General features: G+C 38.8%; 1 protein-coding gene across 1 annotated transcript; it reads left to right on the top strand.

The window, feature by feature from the left end:
* Window positions 1-1,054: 1,054 nt before the first annotated feature.
* On the top strand, window positions 1,055-18,933 carry LRRC58 (leucine rich repeat containing 58). Its single transcript, XM_008708257.2, has 4 exons — window positions 1,055-1,631; window positions 8,536-8,664; window positions 9,298-9,575; window positions 13,069-18,933. The coding sequence occupies exons 1-4, from the start codon at window positions 1,132-1,134 to the stop codon at window positions 13,275-13,277; spliced, it is 1,116 nt and encodes a 371-aa protein (XP_008706479.2). The 5' UTR covers window positions 1,055-1,131; the 3' UTR covers window positions 13,278-18,933.
* Window positions 18,934-20,755: the final 1,822 nt, after the last annotated feature.

Raw genomic sequence — 20,755 nt, 5'->3', positions numbered from 1 at the left:
AAGTTATTTTATTCTTCTTTTTAGGAGGCAGGCAACTTAATGTCATTGATAATATACAAGTTTTGAACATTTATATGCGTAAGGTTTGTAAAAAATTGTTAAATATTTTTCTCATTTCTACTCATGCCTTTCCAAAATTATAAATAAAAGTAATTTTAGAAAAGACTAAGCTTAGAGTAAATATGTTAATTAGAAGTACTAAATTAAAGCCAGAGTCGGGATTTTGCCAGTTAATTGTAGTTTTAACCTGCAGTAAAGTCTCACTGCTTTCTTAGTTCTTAAACTGATCAATTAATTTGAGCTATCTAACCTCTTCCATGGCTCCCAAATTCATTTCTAGCCACAATAACCACAAAAACCACGGAAATGCTTCTATAGCTAAAATGTAGAATCGCCCTTACTTGATATACCTTACTTTTATCGTGTTTCAAAAAGAAATTAATCCTGCAGGGCAAACAGGGCAAGTATTAACCATACCCTGCGGATGGAGAAACTGAAATCAAATTCCTTGTCCTAGGACACAAGGCTTATTTAATAGCAGAACCCGAGGTAGGATCCAGGGGTTCTGATTTCTAGTCCAGCTGTCTTTGCACTTTGAAGTCGGTGTGGTTAATCCTGCGCCTTTAAATTCCTGGGGCTTGCTGTAATGAAGCTGACTCACCACTAAATTCTTGTGTTCTCACTGAATGCCGCATAGTAGGGGTCCCACTCCTAAACTGGGAACCAAGGGGGCGGTGCACCATGACGCGCAAACCTTCAAGGCCAGAGAAGCAGAGTCCTCGGGCTGTTTACCGAGGCAGTCCTGCACTCTGGGGACAGGTCAGCCAGACTCCAGGGACTGTAAACCAGTGCTGTTCAAACCCTCCGGGGTTCAAAGGACGGCCTCTACCCCCGTCCGCACCCCTTCTCCGCGCCGCGCGCCACGTGAGACGCAGCCCGCCCCCCCGAGCGGCGCACGCACCCCGCCGCCTCGCGTCGCGTGACTCGGCTGGGGCGCGCGGGGTTAGCGGCCGCCCGCGCCACTTCCGACGCCGCCCTCGGTTCAGGTTCCGGGGCGCCGCGGAGCTCCCGGCCTGTGGATCGCGCGCGGCGCCCTTCGGTTCCGGGGCCACGCGCCCCGCCGCGGCGGGGATGGAGGAGGCCGGAGCGGCGGTGGCCACGGCGGGGGAGGCCGAACTGAACTTGTCCCGCCTTAATGTGTCCCCGGAGACTTTGGAGTTGGAGCTGGAGGTGCGGAGCGAGGAGCGGCGCGGCGCCCGTGAGGCGCTGCTCCGGCTGCTACTGCCTCATAACCGTCTGGTGTCGCTGCCGCGGGCGCTGGGCAGCGGCTTCCCGCACCTCCAGCTGTTGGACGTGAGCGGCAACGCGTTGACCGCGCTCGGGCCGGAGCTGCTGGCGCTGAGCGGCCTGCGCACGCTGCTGGCCAAGAACAACCGGCTCGGCGGGCCCGGCGCGCTGCCCAAGGGCCTGGCCCAGTCGCCGCTCTGCCGCAGCCTCCAGGTGCTCAACCTCAGCGGGAACTGCTTCCAGGAGGTGCCCGCGTCGTTGCTGGAGCTCCGCGCGCTGCAGACCCTCAGCCTGGGTGGCAACCAGCTGCAGAGCATCCCGGCCGAGATCGAGAACTTGCAGAGGTGAGCGGGGCCCTGCCCCAGGGTAGGGAAGCCTGGGGCGGTGTCCTGCAGCCCCGGAGCGCTAGGCCTGGTCTTGGCGCCGGTCATTTGTCACGTAACCATCCGTCTGCTTCCCGGCTCGCTCTTTAACTCTTTGGCAGTGATTACTGCCCGGCCATCTCAGCGAGTTGTAAGTGAAGATGCAGTAAGATCGCGTGTGTGACAGCGTTTGGAATTGTGTTTGCCCTAAGCAGATTTTCGAGGCAGGCTTTTTTTTCCTTGGGGTGGGGTGGGGGGATCCCAACTGAGTTAGGTACTCAGACAACTACCTGAGGTGATCACTTCCTTCCTCTGACGTCTGTGGTGGTTTTCCATGCCTTTTAGCATAACAAACAAGATACTCTGACCAAATCCTTGCTTTCCACTCCATTTCCTGCTATCCTTTCTCTGTAGCAGTGCTAGCGCTGTTCGTGAAATTCAGTGAGCCATGCAGTTTACTAGCACCTTATGGGCACTTACTAAATATGTGGTGAGTGGATGCAGGGCCTCTGTACCTGTGCAGTTCCCTTTGCCTGGAATGTTGCCTGCACCTGGCAAACTCCTATTCATCCTTCAGAACCCATATCCAGGGTTGTCTGTTTTCTTCCTTCACTGGTTCCTGGACAATTATTGACTGAACTGGACTTCCTGTGTACCTCATTCATCCTGCCATTGCATTTACCTTGTTGATTATAATTCCTTGTTCAGAGGCTGCCTCACCCACTAGATTATTCAGTAAATACATGTTGAATTAAATGGAAGGAGGAATCAGAGAAGCAGGATGGCAAAAGTTTCCTAAAAGTGCTCTGCAGGGGTGTGAGAAATAGAGCAAGAGCAATTGTATTGTCCAAACTGAAAAAAACAAAATGTTTGTCATCTGTAAAATATTTTCATATCCTTTATTGAGTTTCCTGAGATAACAGAATATTAGAGCTAGAAAGAGGTAAGTATAGTGAAAAGAACGTTGGCCTGAGAATATGAACTCTTTGTGTCCCAGCCTTAGGCAGGTCACTTAACATATCCTGACCACTGCTTCCTAATCTGCAAAATAAGGCATTTGGGCAAGATGTCCATTGACTCCGACAGATATTTATGAAGTACTTACCATGTGTCAGGCACTGTCCTAGGTACTGGGAATACAGTGGTGAACATGGTCCTGTTCTCATGGAGTTAACATACTAATAGGAGACATTAAACAACTAATTATAAACCTCATTTTTTAATTACAGTTTTTATAAGTTCTATGAAGACAAATAGAGTGCTTTGAAATAACAGAGGGCCCTGACTTAGTATGGTCCTTGAACAAGAAACATTCGAATTGAGAATAGAGAATTGAGAATTTTGAAAGAAGAATAAGAATTAAGTAGGAGAGGGTGGAGTGGGATCAGTCTAGGTAAAAGGAACAGTGCAAGTAAAAGCCAGAGGCAAGAGGGACTGAAGGCCAACATTTTGAAAGAAGGACATTGTACTAACAGTGAGAAAGTGGCCACGAGTGAAAGTTGGCAAATAGAAACTTGGACCAATCCCAGGCCGTGTTGTATCTTGAAGGCCGTGGTAAAGTTTGGATTTTATTCTAAGTACACACAGGAGAGATTTAAGCACATCCGTCTTGTTGCTGTGCAGCAGTGGAGTGGGGAGAGGGTGGAGAGATGAGAAGAGATTTTAAGGGCTGGTTAGAAGGAGGTCATTCTCGTAGAATGAGAGATGATGGTCGCTTACACCTGGGTGATGCTAGGAGAGATATTAAGAAATAGAAAAGTTGGGAAGAGACCTTGTTTCCTCCTAATTTTGAGTTACATAATTCCAACCTTCTTATTTGAATCTTCTTAATATACTAAGAAAAACCTAAAGCAATTATTTCCATCACCTGGGGGAAAAGGTAGGCAAAAATCCTATTTATTGAGTACTTACAGTGTTGTAGGCCCTGTTGTAGAAGCTCTCAGTGTCCTTTTTAGTTCTCACAATGCCTCTGTGAGATGAGAGGAAGAAACTGAGGCTTTGAGAGGTTAAGTTATAAGAGCCCAAAGCCAATGAGTGGTGAAACTGGACTTGATCTCTGGGATCTGTGAGTCCAAACCAAGAATTTTCCACTGTGACAGAATAGGGCTGGAACCTAATTCTTCTGACTTCTGTTGCATATGTGATCAGGAGGATTGGTCAAAGCTGTTTACCTGGTTGACTGATTTTCTAGCTAATAAACAATGCTTTTTGGTCATTGTACCTTTGGCTCCAATTTTGTGTGGGATCTTTTTTTATCAGTGTTTGCGTTTTTCAGTTTTATGCTCCACTTCTCTTTACTGATAAGAATCAGTAAAGGTTTAGGCCATACTCCAAATTTAAATTCTAGTTGAGTACAGACTAAAAGAGTTGTCTAGAAATAAAATCTTAGAAGTAGAAACAACCTGGGCAATGGCCTAATTCACCCCCCCCCTTTTTTTTTAACAGATGAGGACACTGAGATTTAGTATCAGTCACTTGCTTGAAGCCAGATAGTGACAGTAAGATTCATGTGGTTCATGTACTTTAAAAGCTTGTGGTGAGTGATAGTATTTGAAAATGATTCGATATGGGGATGCTACCTCAAGAAAACTACTTTCTTTGTCCACAGATGTATGGTTCTTATCTTTCTGTGTTTCTCTTCCTGTTTCCTGCCTTCTTGTACGAAGCTGTCTCACTCTAATTCCATCTCCCTTTAACCAACCATAATGTAGAACGAATTTATATTTTTGTTATTCTTAATGTCATTTTTTTAAAGATTTATTTATTTGACAGAGAGAGAGAGCAAGCAAGAGAGAGCATAAGCAGGGGGAGTGACAGGCAGAAGGAAAGGGAGAAGCAGGCTCCCCACTGAGCAAGGAGCCTGATGCGGGGCTCGATCCCAGGACCCCGAGATCATGACCTAAGCCGAAGGCAGACACTTAACCGACTCAGCCACCTAGGCTCCCCTCTTAATGTCATTTTTATTTGAGTGGAGGAGCAAAACATTTTCTACTTATACGTGTGGTTAAAGTTATTGGCAGTAAGGGCCTTGTCTATTTTTTCAGTGGGTCACTGGCCCTTGATAGAGAAAAGGCACCCACTTCAGTGTCCCTAAGGATTGGAGACTCAAGATACTTTCCAAGAAGCAAATTTAAGGTTGGTGTGTTAATGCTAAACAGAAAGGAAAGGAAGAATTCTATAACTTCTGTGAATTAGTTTTCTGTTTCAATATTCGTCAAATGCTAAAAAATAGAATTGTTCCAAGCCAATGAACAGAAGTGCAATGTTGACAAAAACACATCACAAAAACTTTAAAACACTACAGTTTTGCTTAAAATTCAACAGTAGTTTCTTTTCTTCTTTCAAAAGCATTTTTGGGAACAGTAGAGTGTGTTTTAGAAATTTAATTCACCTGAATAATTGAAAGACTTCAAGTCCCTAGAACTTGGGAAATTATTTGAGTTTCAAAGTGAGAAGTAGGTCTGAAAGTATAAATTTAATGTGCTGGTTGTGTACTCTGATTAATGATATGTGCAGAGAATTTATATGACTCTGAAATAGTGGGCTTAGTTATATTTTAGAGCATCAGACACTTCTCTGATAAAGTCACAGTAACTGCTAAGGTTTGGCATCCTTTCTGTCTGTGTATACCCCAAAGCACTGAACAATGGTGAACAAAGAAACTGGTAAAACATATTGACGAATCTGAATAATTATTAATTGGAAATAAATTTAAATTTATTTTCAAATCAAGGTAGAGCTAATTCTGTATGATATGAAGAGAAGAAGAGAAATGAGCATGGATGTGTGTTTGGGAGTAAGAGGGAGAGCAAAGGAAATTGAAGGGGTAACTACTAGCAAGATAGAAATAGCACATACAGTTCAAAATAGTAGAGGGGGAATGGGAAGAAAGGAAACTTGAATGAAACACAACAAAAGAACAGAAGAGAAAAAAGATATTTAGATATACTGTGGTAATAGATGCAAGTCGAAACTTATCAAAATCAAGTTGCATACTGCTTATAAGAGTTATATTTAAAATAGAAATACCCCAATAAGTTAAAAGTAATGGGTTAGAGAAAGATGTACCAAGCAAATCTCTACCATTTCACGTCTGCACTCCTGCATTAGGCTCCAGTCTGGTCATCCTACTTCCACTCCTCCCATTGTACCTCCTTTCCCCACCACATGCCAAGCTACTTTCCACACAGTATGCACAGTCATCTTTCTAAAGTGTAAATCAAGTTACACAACTTTGTTCAAAACCCTTCCTACTTAGGATAAAGTTCAAAATCCTTACTGAGGCCCAAAAGGCCCTCTGTGATCTGGCCCTCCATGCTACCTCTCTGACCACCACTCTCCCACCTCTACTACCCTGATGTACCCACAACTGGCAACACACCAAGCATTTTCTACCTTAAGAATTTGTACTCATTCGTTTCATTCAGATCTCTGTTCACATGTCATCTAAAAGAAGCCTTTCCTAACCACCCTGTCTACAATTTCACTTCCATAACCATCTGATTGCCTCCCTTTTTAGGGAGGTAACACTTAAAGCTATCAGACATAATTCATACACATTCACTGATTTACTGTCTGTCTCACTAGATTGTAAGGTCAAGAACTTGGTCTTATTTATACGTGTTCCCTGGAATGGTGCCTGGCACATGGTAGATGCCTAGTTCATATTTGTTAACTAGGCATTTTATTTGATGTATAATATTATTCCATTTTGAAGAGGAAGAAACTGGGTTATAACAAGAATAAGTAACTGATGAAGTTCTTATACTGGTGAATGGCGGTTTAAATGAAATAAATACGAACAAAAATAAAACCAAAAGGCAATATTGATAATTAAAAGATAGGTTTTTAAGGCAAATGGATTAAAAGGAAAAGAGAGAAATGCTTCGTGTGAGTTAAGGAACAGTTCAGCAAGGATTTATTTGCATTATACCCTCTGTATTTTCAGGGGAAAGAGCAAAACTTGGTAATTATAAAGGGAAGAAGGAAAACTGTGGATCTGGTAGAAGACTAACCACCGGAGCAAGAAGGCAAAATAATAAAGAGATGCTTTAAAAATTTTGAATTGCACAGTTAATAAGTTCAATACCTGCAGCGCCACATTCATTTTACACATGCAAAATGTGAACAAAAATAGACCATGCTCTGGGCCACAGAGGAACAAGGTTATGCAGAACATATATTTAACAACAAAGCTCCCAACAAATTAATAAGAGAAAGCCATAAAACCTGTGAGAAAAATGGGTAAAGTATAGGAGCAGGCAATTCTCTAAAGATACTCAAATGGCCAACAACATATACAAAGATGCTAAATTCACTAATAACTAGAGAACAGCAAATTAAAAAGAACAGAATCATACCAGTTTTCACCAAATAGTTTAAAAAAAAATTAAAGCAAATGATAAGAATAAGTGTTGGCAGGGTTATGTGGTAAGAAGTACTCTTAATTTGCCAGTTGTGGATTTGTAATTAGCTGTAGCCCTGCAGAGTAACTTGGCTTTTACCTTTTAATCTTACTCTATCTTTTTTTTTAAAAAAAGATTTTATTTATTTATTTGACAGAGATAGAGACAGCCAGCGAGAGAGGGAACACAAGCAGGGGGAGTGGGAGAGGAAGAAGCAGGCTCATAGCGGAGGAGCCTGATGTGGGGCTCGATCCCAGAACGCCGGGATCACGCCCTGAGCCGAAGGCAGACACTTAACCGCTGTGCCACCCAGGCGCCCCTAATCTTACTCTATCTTTTAACCTTAGATACTAAAATCTTCCCCTGGAACTCTGATTTAGTGAATCTGGATGGAGCCAGGAATTTGTACTTTAAAAGTATCCCAGGTAATTCTTACCCTGAAAGTTTGGGTAATAGTTTAGTAGGCTATTTTTTCCCCCACATTCAGAGGTGTCTTAAAAGAATGCTAGTGCCCACTGAGTTAGCAGATTTAATAGGGAGACAAAAGTAACATAGTAATGAAAAGATCTGTATGTATACATTTTAATTATATTTATATATTTGTAAGAACTGATTCTGCCACTCCCTGCAAAAATCTTTTGGAGAAAGCCTTTCTACAGTCAACACCACAAAAAGTAGCAGTACGTTTTGGTGCAATGTATGCTATGTCTAAAATGTTCTTAACTTGATGGAAAATAAGGTAACTATTTAGAACTTTAATTTCATGCTAGTCGTCAGTCTTACACAATTTATTTAGATAGCTCCTAAAGAATGCTTTTGCAATTGTAAGAACAAAGAAGAGATACAGAGTTCAGCCACGTTTTTCCATTCTTTTCAGAAAAAGGTTAGTGGTTTTCCCATTGCCTAAAAGTCCATCAAATCTGTGTCTTCCAGCACAAAATTCAGACTTCGTATAATCCGGTTTTCCTTCAGCCTTTTCTCTGGATTCTTCAACAGGAACTCTGCTCTTCTGTGTTAAAAGATGTGTTCATTGTCCTCTAAAAGCCCTCTCCTCCAACCTGAAGTATCTTCTTTCCTCCCATCTGCATGGGCTAAATTCATGGTCCAGCTGAAGTCACAACACTTTTGCAAAGTCTCTCCCAGTCCCAAGTACTGTGTCCTTTTCTTACTTCTCTACTTTTTAAAACTCCTCTATCATTTATGGATTGCTCTGCTTATTTTGGTATTTTAATCACGTTATACTTACTTTTGGCCTTGTTTTGTATTTAATTATATTATGGTCTAACAATAGCGTGTCTTACCTGCTTACCTGTAATATAAGCTCTCTGAAGATTGCATTATTTCTCTAGAGCCTGTATAGCAGATCCTAAGTAAAACATTTGCTGAATGAATAAATGAAATGTGTTTGTTGTAATAAAGACATTGGGATGTCTTGTCCAATTTTTGTTTACGTTTTTGTTTTTGTTCATTTATTTTTACAGTTTAGAGTGTTTATATCTCGGAGGAAACTTCATCAAAGAAATCCCACCAGAATTAGGAAATCTGCCTTCTCTAAGTTACTTGGTATTATGTGACAACAAAATCCAAAGTGTGCCTCCTCAGCTTTCACAGTGAGTAGTCTCAGGCAGTCTGAGTATACACAGAGATCCTTGCTTAAGAATTTTTGTCCTGCATTCATTCCACGTGTTTTATATGTAGAAGAGAATTAGGTATTCTCAAAGTAAAAGATATGTGAGTTGAGTTGCTTATTTTTAACATTACTTTTAAATGCCTGGTTTGTGTCTCAAAATATTTGTTTCATCTGTTTTCTCTAATCAAAAATAGAGTAATTTGGCATAGATTTCCCCAGGTTTTATGGAATTTTACTGATTTTATATTTGATATGAAACATTCCTATCCTGATGAAATAATGTGAAGGATCTTGATTTCTGTTGCATTTTAAGTCTTTCTTCTTATTGGTATCTGAATGGTGAAGCATGCTAAAAAAAGTCTTTAAATCTAGCATTTATATCAGCCTAGCACATCAGAATACTAATTATTATTCTACATTCTCTAAGATCCCATGGGCAAATGTCATCTCATGATATTTACAAGTCTACACTCTGGTCTAGTTTCAGCTCCTTTTTATTTTACTTCTGTTGGCCTTAATTGCTCATCCTCATGGGGAAATCAAGTTCTTTGCTTAGCTTTCTTGGTAGTTAGCTTGCTCGCTGCCGTTGATTTTTGTACGGTATTCGTTGTAGGTTGCATTCACTTCGTTCCCTCAGTCTTCACAACAACTTGCTGACGTACCTGCCTCGAGAGATCCTCAACCTTATTCACTTGGAAGAATTGAGTTTGCGAGGAAATCCATTGGTTGTTCGTTTTGTTAGAGATTTAACCTATGACCCTCCAACTCTCCTGGAATTAGCTGCACGGACCATTAAAATTCGAAATATTTCGTACACTCCCTACGATCTTCCTGAGAATCTTCTTAGATACTTGAGTTTAGCCAGCAATTGCCCAAACCCAAAGTGTGGAGGTAAGTTAATTCAGTGTATGTGTTTCCCATTCCTTTAGCTATTTTTTATATTGATGATCTAAGTGTTTTTAATTAGTCATCTTCTTTCAGAGAAAGACATTGAACCTCTTTCTGTTTCCCTCATCCTTTCACCCTTTTACCAGAAAAGTAAGACACTTCTCTCTCTTCTCCCTTCCTTCTTTTTTTGTTTTTGTTTTTTTGTTGTTTGTTAGTTTGTTTGGTTTTGGTTTTTTGTACTTTGCAGTTCGTACAGAACGAAAATGGCCAGGAAGTGTCATCATGTCTTAGAACTGTCACAAGATAGGAGAGTAAGGCGGTGAAATAAGAGGAAACACAGAGGGAGCATAAACAGTCCTAACAGTTTAAAAAGAGTCTCCAAAATGTTTAGCCACCTTTCATATTTATTTGAAGGACATTTTCGTAGACCCACTGCTCTGAGTATCAGGTACCTTTATAGATTGTTTCAGGATGTAGGAGAATGGGCTGAATGTGCTAATTTTGGACTATACCCAGGACTTTTATATTCTTGTAAATCCATGGTTCAAAATTTCTTGAATTTAGGGACACCTGGGTGGCTCGGTCAGTTGAGTGTCTGCCTTTGGCTCAGGTCATGATCCCAAGGTCCCGGGATCAAGTTCCCGCTAGCAGGGAGCCTGCTTCTTCCTCTGCCAGTTGCTCCCTCTGCTTTTGCTTGGACTATCTCTCTCTCTCTCTGACAAATAAATAAAATCTTTTAAAAAAATGTCTTGTGTTTATAGCATTTGGAGAGAATTAAAGAAATGATAGACTGTAAGGCAGAGTAAAACAGGAATTCAAAGTACTATTGGAAATCAAAGGAGGGAGAGAGTACATTTAATTAGATCTGGAAAAAATGAGCTGATTCTTGAAGTATGAGTTGGATTTTGAAATGGTAAGTAAGATTGAGGATAGGAAACTTTTCAGTTGGAGAGAGCAGAATTGGAGACAAAACAGTATGGAGCACAATATTGGGTGAGTAATAATTTGGCTCAAATATACAATTAGGGAAGTGCATGAGAGGGCAGTAAAAGATACCTTGAGGCCTGGTTATGAAGGCCCGAAGTGCTGGAGTGTGAGTGGGAGCTGGTGACTGATAGCAGGTCATTTTATTTTGGCTTTCTCATAAAAGACTGCTTTTTAAAAATCTAATGTGATGGGAGTACAGAAAGGTTTTTACCGTTGTAGGAGAAATGTAGGTGCTGAGGAAATCCTGCATAATGATGATCAGAGCCAGGCGAGGTTTCCCCTGAAGTCCCATCGTGTGTTGAAACTGTTTGAAGGTTAAAAGAGAGAAAATGATTTCAGTTCCTCAAAGAATATTAAAAAATAAGACACTCTTGGTTTAAAAAAGATGACCCTCTAGGCCATTTCTGGCCACTTACTCTTAGAAATGGAAGGTACTGTGCTGTGCCAGCTTAGAAGTGCTTCAGCTCTTCTCTATAGCTCTCCTTTCCCAAGTTGGCCTTTTTTTTTTCAAGATTTATTTATTATTTATTAGAGAGATAGTGTGCACTCACATATGCAGGGGGAGCAGCAGGCTCCTTACCAAGCAAGGAGCCCAATGAACTGAAAGCAGATGCTTAGCCAACTGAGCCACCCAGGCGTCCCCCAAGTTGGCTTTAACAGTGGTGAGGGACAGCATTCATACCAGGCCTTTCGGCATAATCATCTATGTCTAATCTGTTCTTTGAATCTATCCTTTTCTAAAAATGGACCTCTACAAGAATTCTCTTTTCTCTGTTAAGTGCTTTTTTTAATGACTTTTTTAGTATACTAATATGTTATTTATCTTAGAAACAAATATACTTTTAAAATTATTAGTTTAAAAATCAAGATTATACAAAAATTGAACCAGTGATGTTTTCCCCCTCAGACTCATTAGCTATTGAACACTGAGTTAAACAAAAGTAAATTTTTTTCAAAAGATTTATTTATTTATTTGAGAGGGAGAGAGTGAGAGAGCACACAGGCTTGAGTGTGTGAGTTGGGGGATGGGCAGAGGGAGAGGATCTTCAAGCAGACTCCCCATTGAGCACGGGTTGGGGGGGCATGGGCTCCATCTCACAACCCCAGAGATTACCACCTGAGCCATAACCACAGTTGAAATCTTAACCAACTGAGCCACCTGGGTGCCCCAGCAAAAGGAAATTTATATTTGGGGAGATTTTTTTGTCTTTGTAGAGTCTGAGATCCTAGAAATGACAAGGTAGTATTGTACTGTTTTAGCTCATGGTAACACTATAAGGCTTCATTTTATTACTTTCATCTTTTTTTAGGGTGCTAACACATTTTGGGGGATTTACTATCAATATTGATTGACCAGTTTATTGCATTTTAATACTTTCCTAAATTGTTCAACGTAACATATCATGAAATCCCCTTTTTAAACTATGAATTATACTGACTACAGGATCAGAAAATTAAAAAGTTAATGGGGGAAAGAGAGAAATAGAAATCATTGTTTCTCCTTTGCTTGAACCACATCTTAGTTTAGAGCCTTATGTGACGCACACAGAGTAGTTGGTGCCCCGGGAATCTTAGAGCATAGAGGTTGAGATTGCTCTGCGGAAAGGTGAGGGGACCCAGCATGGTAGATGTTCCAGTTATCCTGAAGCCTGGGCCTCTGCTTTCCTCTCAGCTCCAGCTGTAGTTTACTTAGCTGAAGGGCCCCAGCCCAGGAGCACTAAATTAGGAATCGAAAAACGTGAATACTGTTTCGGTCTACCTAAATATATAGTTGTGTGAGAATCAAGTGAAATCATTCATGAAACCTGTAGATTTAGAGCCTGTGGAAATGTAAGATGGTATTTTGTTCCTTTTAATTTTCCCTCCCCAATATATAAGAACAAGAATACCAAAAGTCATCTCTTTTCTGCAAATTTTGTGTATGATAGCTAATCTTTTAAGATCATTATTAAAGGAGTTTTTTGGGGTTTTTAAAAATATTTTATTTATTTGAGAGAGAGCATGAGAGCACAAGCAGTGGGGAGGGGCAGAAGGAGAGGGATACGCAGACTCTCCTGGGATCATGACCTGAGCTGAAGGCAGTGGCTTAACCAACTGAGCCACCAGGTGCCCCTTGGGGGGTGAGGGTTAAGCTTCTTGACTGTAGGGTAGTATCAAGGAGTAGCTTGGGGGATGGAGGAAGAACACTTTAGGTATCCTGTAATCTCTCCGTCAGCCATTGTCCAATAAGTCATCCAGAGAAAACAAGCTAAGTAAACAGTATCTTTTTAATACCAGCTCCCTTTGAGATAAATCTTATCTGGCCTTCTCTTTGTAGCCAAATTGCCATCCCTAAGACCTTCTGGTATTTCTGTAAATAGCTATAGAAGCAACTATTGCTTCTGCTTAAAATTCACAGAAAAAAAAACTGTATGTGACTTTTCTTCAGAATGCTGGAAAAGGGGTTGAAAAAGAAATGGCTCTTTGCTTTATAATGATTATTTTGTATTTAATTCCTTCTTCTCTCCAGGAGTCTACTTTGACTGCTGTGTCAGACAAATTAAATTTGTGGACTTCTGTGGGAAGTACCGCCTCCCCCTGATGCACTACTTATGTTCCCCAGAATGTTCTTCCCCTTGCAGTTCCGCCTCTCATAGCTCCACATCGCAGAGCGAATCTGACTCGGAGGACGAAGCTAGTGTTGCTGCACACAGAATGCAGAAAGTTCTTCTCGGTTGAAAAGAAAGCAGGGCGGTATGAACATTAAAAGAACTGAGCAGAGGTGATTAGAAAAGAAAATAGACTTTGAAATTCACTAGGGAACCGTCACTAGAAACTGTATCTTCATCCTGGATGTCCATGAAAGCATCGGAGATGATGGAAGAGATTTTGTATTTCATCTTCCCATTCAGCAGGAATGAGTCCAGTTCCGTGTTTGGATTCTTTGAATATAATTCACTCTGAATGATGGTTTCAAATTTAGCTGATTGTTTACAATTTTCACTCAAGTTATGCATGAATGACACAGCACAATGGAGCATTCTGAAGAGCAGTGCTCTAGTAAACTATGAGCGGTGTCACTTGTGACGGTTGAGATGAAGAAAGAAATGATCAGAGCTGTAATTATTACCAGAGTTGTCCTTGGGTTTAAACTGAACACTATACCTTAACAGGGTTAGCTGTCCCTCCTTGTATTGCCCACGGGTCTAGATTACAGAGCTATTCAGATAAACTCACAGATGGTTACATAGGACCGAACCCTTTCTGACCTACTAACTGGTAAAGTAAGGGATATAACTTTTATGTGGGATTTTAAAACTTTCAGTTCTGCTCTTTTGTTCTATATGATTGCTGTTTCCTTTCTGTAATCCAGCAATGACTGTTATAGTGCCTTAATCCTAGCAAGATTTTAGAAATTTATTCAAGGAATGATGCCAGAGCAGCCTATATAACCTGACATACTATGCAGAACACTTTAAAATATGCTTTAACAGAACTAGGTAAACAGCTGTATATCTGACATAAGAGCTCATGGCCACCTTAACTTGAATTTTTTGTGTAAACATGGAGTGATCCCTTTGTAAGGAAATCACTTTTACACTAAATGGGAAGCAACAGTCTTGATTAATCTTTTCATCATAAGAGTAATAGCTTTCGATTTAAAAATCTGTCAGATTTCTTTTGACGGAAAAGAGATGTAAGCTTAGCTTCTTTGTATCTTGCATTAAAGGAGTGGGAAAATGATTTAAAAATTTTTAAGTCATGTCTGACTCCTTTGCCTGTGTGTACTGAACTGTAACTTCCTCTACATTTTAAAGAAAAACTAGAAAACCATTACAGCAAGCCAAATAAAATTGTGGGCAGCCATCAGTTGTGTAAAGACTTTAAAGCAGTCTTTCAATTTTGTGAAATAGAATAATTTCCAAAACTAGTTTAACCATGGAATACTTTTTGAAAGTAACGTGTTGATAACATAAGAAATTTGTTAAATACATCCCTAAAGTGTAGCAGAAAAGTGTTTCACAAATTAATTGCTATTAGAAATGACCAAATTGTATTAACTAATTTGCAATAAAAATTGAATAGTGCAATTATAAGTTGATATTATAAAATACACAACACATACTAGCAGTCATTAGATAACCAATAATAAAATGATGGCGTTTTTTTGTTTTTTGTTTTTTTTTTAATAAAATGATGTTTTATTGGTAAATATTGCTTATACAATAATATGTAGGTCAGACATGCATTAGACATCAGAGGATCTCCCTTCTGACTTCCTGGCATTCACAACTGGGGCACACCGTTTCTTAAAAGCGAATTGTTGTATAATAATAATAATGTACATATATTAAGTTTTTGTCTTGTGTATTATTTTTTACCTTAGAAGAAAATATATTGTAGGATAGTTCAGTTTATTATATGTTATTCATGAAACATCATGGAGTTTCATGACTGCAGTTGTGAAACGCTGCTATAGAGTGAATCCCTTCACCTTGTTATAATGTAGTATTTTTTCTTTTTATTTCAGAAATTTTCTAGGTCTATAGAAGTAATCTAGTATGTTTCTGCTGCCTAGCAAAGTAGTACATGGGTGATTAGATCATAAAATGGAAGTAATGGAAAAGTCTTTGTTTACCTCTCCGTTTGAGCCATAGCATGCTGCATACAAAATTATGAACGGTGAAGATAACTTAGGCAGTGCCTAAGTGAAAAGCCCAAAATGTTTTGTACCCGACTTCATTAATTCCAATACATAAAATATTTTCATAGAAAATAATGTATTCATAGTAAAATACCCAAACTGATAAGACCAGATTTTTCTGGCTAAAATGCCTCAGTTTACTTCCTAATCCCTTACCCGCTTGGGTAATCTTCCAAGAGTTAGTCTTTGTAAAATAAATGGGTAGGCAAGTAAGTGCAATTAAGTATTTCCCAGCTTCCCAGAAATAAGGCATACTGATTGATCTTTTACAGTGTAAATAGGTCCAACCAGAATCAATTTCTGGCTTTAGCTATATATGCAGATGTATACCGTAATATACAATAACATGTTTGTTGTACCTGTACGTTTGAAAATCTAAGATTAGTGTGCAACTGTCTTTTTAGTGACTTTTACTGAAATCTGCATTTCAGTTGTCAGTTCTTTTTTTAAATCTTTGACCTAAACTTTTATCAGAGCTGCTAATAATTTCTAAGATTTTTCCCTGTTTCTCTTCTCTGCCTTCCCTTTTTTTTTTTTTATAACTGGTGATTGTAGAAATTAGCCAGAACATGAGATACAAGGGACTTGATAATTTAGAAACCAGATAATCAACTCCTAAATCATAAAGCTGATTATGTATTTAAAATGATATTCTTATCTCTTTAGTTGCTGAGTCATATGTTTGTGTTTAAACTAGTTAATAAACTTTGAGTCTTGAGAATCTGCACTAGTTTTCATAATGAAGTAAGTTTTTGATATTGCTCCAATCGGACAATTTTGGTGGCCAGAACTTCTGTGGATAAAACTACTTAACCACAGCATTAATAATGTGTTCAGAATGGACTTGATCTTCAGTGTTAATATTTGTAATGGAAATGGGTACATTGAACATTCTTAGTAATCTTTATTCCTAGAATCCAATCCTCAGTGTCACCAACTCAGTTCGAATAGTCCTAGGATTTTAGGAAATAAGAAGTTTAGCTGATAACAATATTTTGCTTCCATGGTGCCAGGGATTGGCTGACCTAAGGACAGGCTGGTTAAGGTTCTTAGGATTCCTTGTATTTGAATACCAGAGGTAGATCTGAGGATTAGTTCATATTTTACTTCTGAATGTGTGCCAGAGGAGTCTCTTATTCTGAAATTCTTACTATTTGGAACTTTAAATTACCAAATGTAAAAGTAAGGATGCATTGTAAACTGTACCTCAAATTGGAGAAATTTTTATGTCATTGTAAATAGTAAAAGGCAGTCCACACTAGCGCGGTGTAAGACTGCGGACCAATTCTACCAAACATTGTAAATATCAATTTAAGCAAAAGAAGAGAAGGAAAAGGCTGATTGCTGGAGTATTAAATGAAAGAAATCTTTAAAAGTAACAAAGGGCAGGAAAAGAGGAATCACCAGACACTCAGGGAGATCCCTGAGCCAAGAAAGTACTTTAAAGTAATAGTGAATTGTTTTAAAATCACGTGGTCTATTTACCATCTGAAAACCTTTATCACTAAATTTCTTTCTTTTCTGCTACTGGAAGATTATCCACATTCCTCCATAATGATGGGCCAGCAAGGAAGTAGGATTTTCTTACAGCCAAGCTTGCTCTTTCCAAAGGCAGAAAGTAATACCTCATTAACCTGGATTTTGATTTGTGGTAGAGCCTTGGTTAATGTTTACCTTGTCACTATGTAAAAAAGAAAAAATACTAAGCAAATAATTAGTGCAAATAAAGTTTGATCTTTTAAAGCATTTTAGCAGTATTTACAAGAAGTTACTCTAAATAAGACCCTTTGTAGGCAAAACAGTTATAGAATGTGTATATAATTAGTTAAGCGCATTTATTTAGAAAGACCTAATTTTTACTTAAGTGACCCCCCTCTTCTTATCCAAAGTAGATATTTTATTATGTTAGTATAAATATTACTCCCTATTTAGTCCAAAATAGTCAGCTTTTACGTTGTGCTGGGTGTTAACACGGCTGATGTGCATGTTTTTAGGCAACGTGATCTGTGAGACATATTCTGATTCCGTCTATAGAAAAGTACTTGACTGTCACTGTTTCAGTATTAAGCACTATTCTCTTGTAACATTAATTTGATTAATTTAATAGCATCTACTTTTATATTTTCCTTATAGTGATGTTTTTAAAGGCAGCAGTGTGTTCATTTGTGCTCAGAAAATGCGTGCCTTAAATTCTCCACTGTAGACCCGAAGTTTGGGGAACTGCCATTTAGTAAGTTGTTTGTGACAGGGTAATGACCCTTTGCATTTGACTTGAGGGAGAAAGACTGTCAGGGACCTGAGGGATTCCTTCCCGTAAAACAGGGCCTGATGTCTGTGAGTCTAGGGCTTTTGTTGAGGGAATCCCAATCATGCATACTATCGGAGAAGGTCAAGCCATAAGGATCAGAGTCCCCTGAAATAAAATCAGTGAGAAGGTATATTCTTTTTTATATTATAAAGAAAATTTATCTGCTACCACTAAGGGATGACAGCAGTTCCCAACCAACTTCATACTAATAGCATGATATAAAGATATTATCGCTGTGAGGGCTAGGATATTTTGTGAGTGATTTCTTTGTAACACTAGGTTGCAAGGGGCTATGTTTTAACATTTTACTTGTAAATATCTCCATTTTTCTAGCATTCCTTGCTCCATATTTGCTAAGAATTGATGTAGAAAATAATAGTTCACTAACAACAAACATTGAACAGTCACAGGGTAATACTGATTTGGGTGCTACTAGACTTTTTCCTGAGATTTGTTGGTCTCAATATATCCTAAGGTATAGTATTCAATCTAGTAAATATTAAAATGTATGAGTTTAATGAAGGTTATTTATATACCATTGGACCAGAAAGCCATGGTTAGGTTGACTAAGTGCATTCACCAGAACTTGCTTTCTTTGGCTGTGAATAAATTGGATAAAATTCTTTTATTCCAAATTGTGTTTAGAAGAAACTGGGATAAGATTGAAAATGCTATTGCTGGTACTACAGAAATACTACTAAATCGGTTAATTGTTATGTCTACAACTGATGTTTTAAGAGAATCCTTTTATTAAACAGTTGACATTGATGTGATATATGTTATTGAGAAGGAATATTAGCTTCAACAATCACTTTACAACAGTACAATCATGGAGAACCCTGTGTGCCAGTAATTGGTGTTTGTTGCATTTCTTAGCCCACTTGTATTCATGAGAAACAAAAATATTATGGGACAAATATTTTAAGTTACCAGTATTTTAAGTTTTTATAAAGTTTGGGACTTTAAAGTATCAACAAAGGATATTAAAAATATATGAACTTTTACTTTAGTCAAATTACTAAATTTCATTGTCTTATTTCTTAGTTTTCATTTTCATTGTCTTATTTCTTAGTTTTATGTATTTGAAATCTTGTGAATTAGGAATATCTATATAAGCATATAGATATTTAAAACTTAATGATAACAATAAATGTAATTCAGCAACGTGACTCAACTAAACTTTCTTTCAGGACAAGATATAGTTAAGTGCATCAAATTTATATATTACTTTGTAATGGTAAATGCTCTAAAAAAATATTTAAGCTACTTCAATTCTATACCTCTTTTTTTCCCCACAGGACACACAAGAAAATGTGATGTTATATTAACCCTCTGTGTGAATTTTGCCTTATTAAACATTGTGCCTTATTTTATTAAAAGTGCTTTCTTGGAATTTGAGTCTGTATTCTGAAAAGTAACAGTATTTAGACTGAATTGTACTTTAAAAAAAATCTAAAATCCTTATAATGTTGGTATGGGCCTGATTACTTGCTGTACCACTGCTCATCCACTTGTTCCATTTCTTCAATACAAGAATGCATACATTAGGCATGTATTAGCATTTACTCTCTTGCTATATGCAAAGGATGAAAGATGAATTAGACTAGGTCCATTTCTACCACAGTTCCTTCTGCTTCCACAGTCTTAACAGACTTATGGATGCATGCTCAGATAAGCAGTTGGGGAGGTCATTTTGCTCATGAAGGCCAGGTATTTAATTGCGTTTAATCCGGAAATCAAACAGTTGTAACACAGAGTAGTATAGTACTAACCGAGTACACTGATATTATAGCACTTAGCACTTGTTCTTTAATGCCATTATTTTGGCGACACTGTAACACCCGACACTTTTCTAGATTCCAGAATTTGGAAGAATTGTTGTGGTTGGTTGTGAGTTTGAGGTAAGCAGAATGGGTAGGAAAGACACTCTGCAAAACAGGTAATGCTTCGAATTTGCTGAGATGGAAAAAGCTTACCACTTCCCTGGCTAGTGTATAGGAGGGCTTCTTGGTGAGGAGAGGTGCAGAAATGGAAGGACACAAGAGAAAAAACACTGGGTGGAACTCTGATCTCTTTCCTTTCTTGAGGATAAAACACCCTAACCTGCCCTTTTGTGGATGTTCTTAGAACAAATGTCAGAAGAAAATTTTCTTTAATGGCTTATCTAACTGTAGATACCAAATAGGAAACCGGAACATTGCGGGGGATAGTGAGACTTGGACGTGTCCTATCCATCACATCAGTCACTGTCAGCTTCATGAGCAATTCTACCAGCACTCTCTAGAATGTCAGAGCTAGAAGAAACTTTAAAGGTCTGAAATTGACTCACTTGTTTGAGATGAAAAAACTTAAGCTCAGAGAGACTTGTCCAGGATTCCAAATGTCTGAATCTTGAATCCAAGCCTCTGGATTCCCACTTCACTATTATCCACTATAGCATTGTGCTTGCTTTATTTAGTAATGTATTCTATGGCAGGAAATCGGTAACAGCGTTAGTACTGCATTGTAAGTTGCCAACCAGCATCAAAGTGATACTGTCTGTGCCACCTCTCAGAGTATTCAGAATTTTAGACCTGGTAGGAAACTGTAGAGAAGAGTAAACATCTGGGTAGCTTGTTGTTACTGTTTATAAAGCACATTCCAGAACCTACTTTATTTAATCCTCATGACCCATGAGGTAGGACTGGATTTGGTAAAGTTTGTTGGTATGTTTTCCCTCTTCTGAGTTTAAAATTAATAAATTGACATAGACTTGAGAAAGGGATCTAAATATCAGCTTTGTCATATCAGAATGGAGCTTCTTATGTTCTTTAAACTGAATGTAAACCAACTGAATGTAACCAACTGAATGTAACTGAATGTAACCAACCAAAATCACAGACTTCCCTGCAGTGGCTTTCTGCCCCTGGGTGGCATGCCACAGGGCTGACCAGAACACACCACAGATCCAAAGGAAGTCAGGTCAAATCATAAACCTTGTAGTGCTGCCCAATAGAGAAAGTTAGAACAATTATCTTCAGACTTCGGCCATCTAAGCAGATTAATTAGTCTTTCCCCCACAGGGAGGAAGAAGATGCTAGAAAGCTTTCTTCTGGGCAGCTATTCCCAGTTCTGGTTGCACATTAGAATCATCATGGGAGCTTCCAAACATAAATGCATGGGCCCCCATCTCCAGACCAACTGAAACCTGATCTCTAGAGATGG

Source organism: Ursus maritimus, unplaced genomic scaffold (assembly GCF_017311325.1).
Source record: "Ursus maritimus isolate PB19 unplaced genomic scaffold, ASM1731132v1 scaffold_4, whole genome shotgun sequence".
NCBI lineage: Eukaryota > Metazoa > Chordata > Mammalia > Carnivora > Ursidae > Ursus > Ursus maritimus.
The sequence above is the reverse complement of the archived record's forward strand: the minus strand, read 5'-3'. Positions and strand labels throughout refer to the sequence as shown.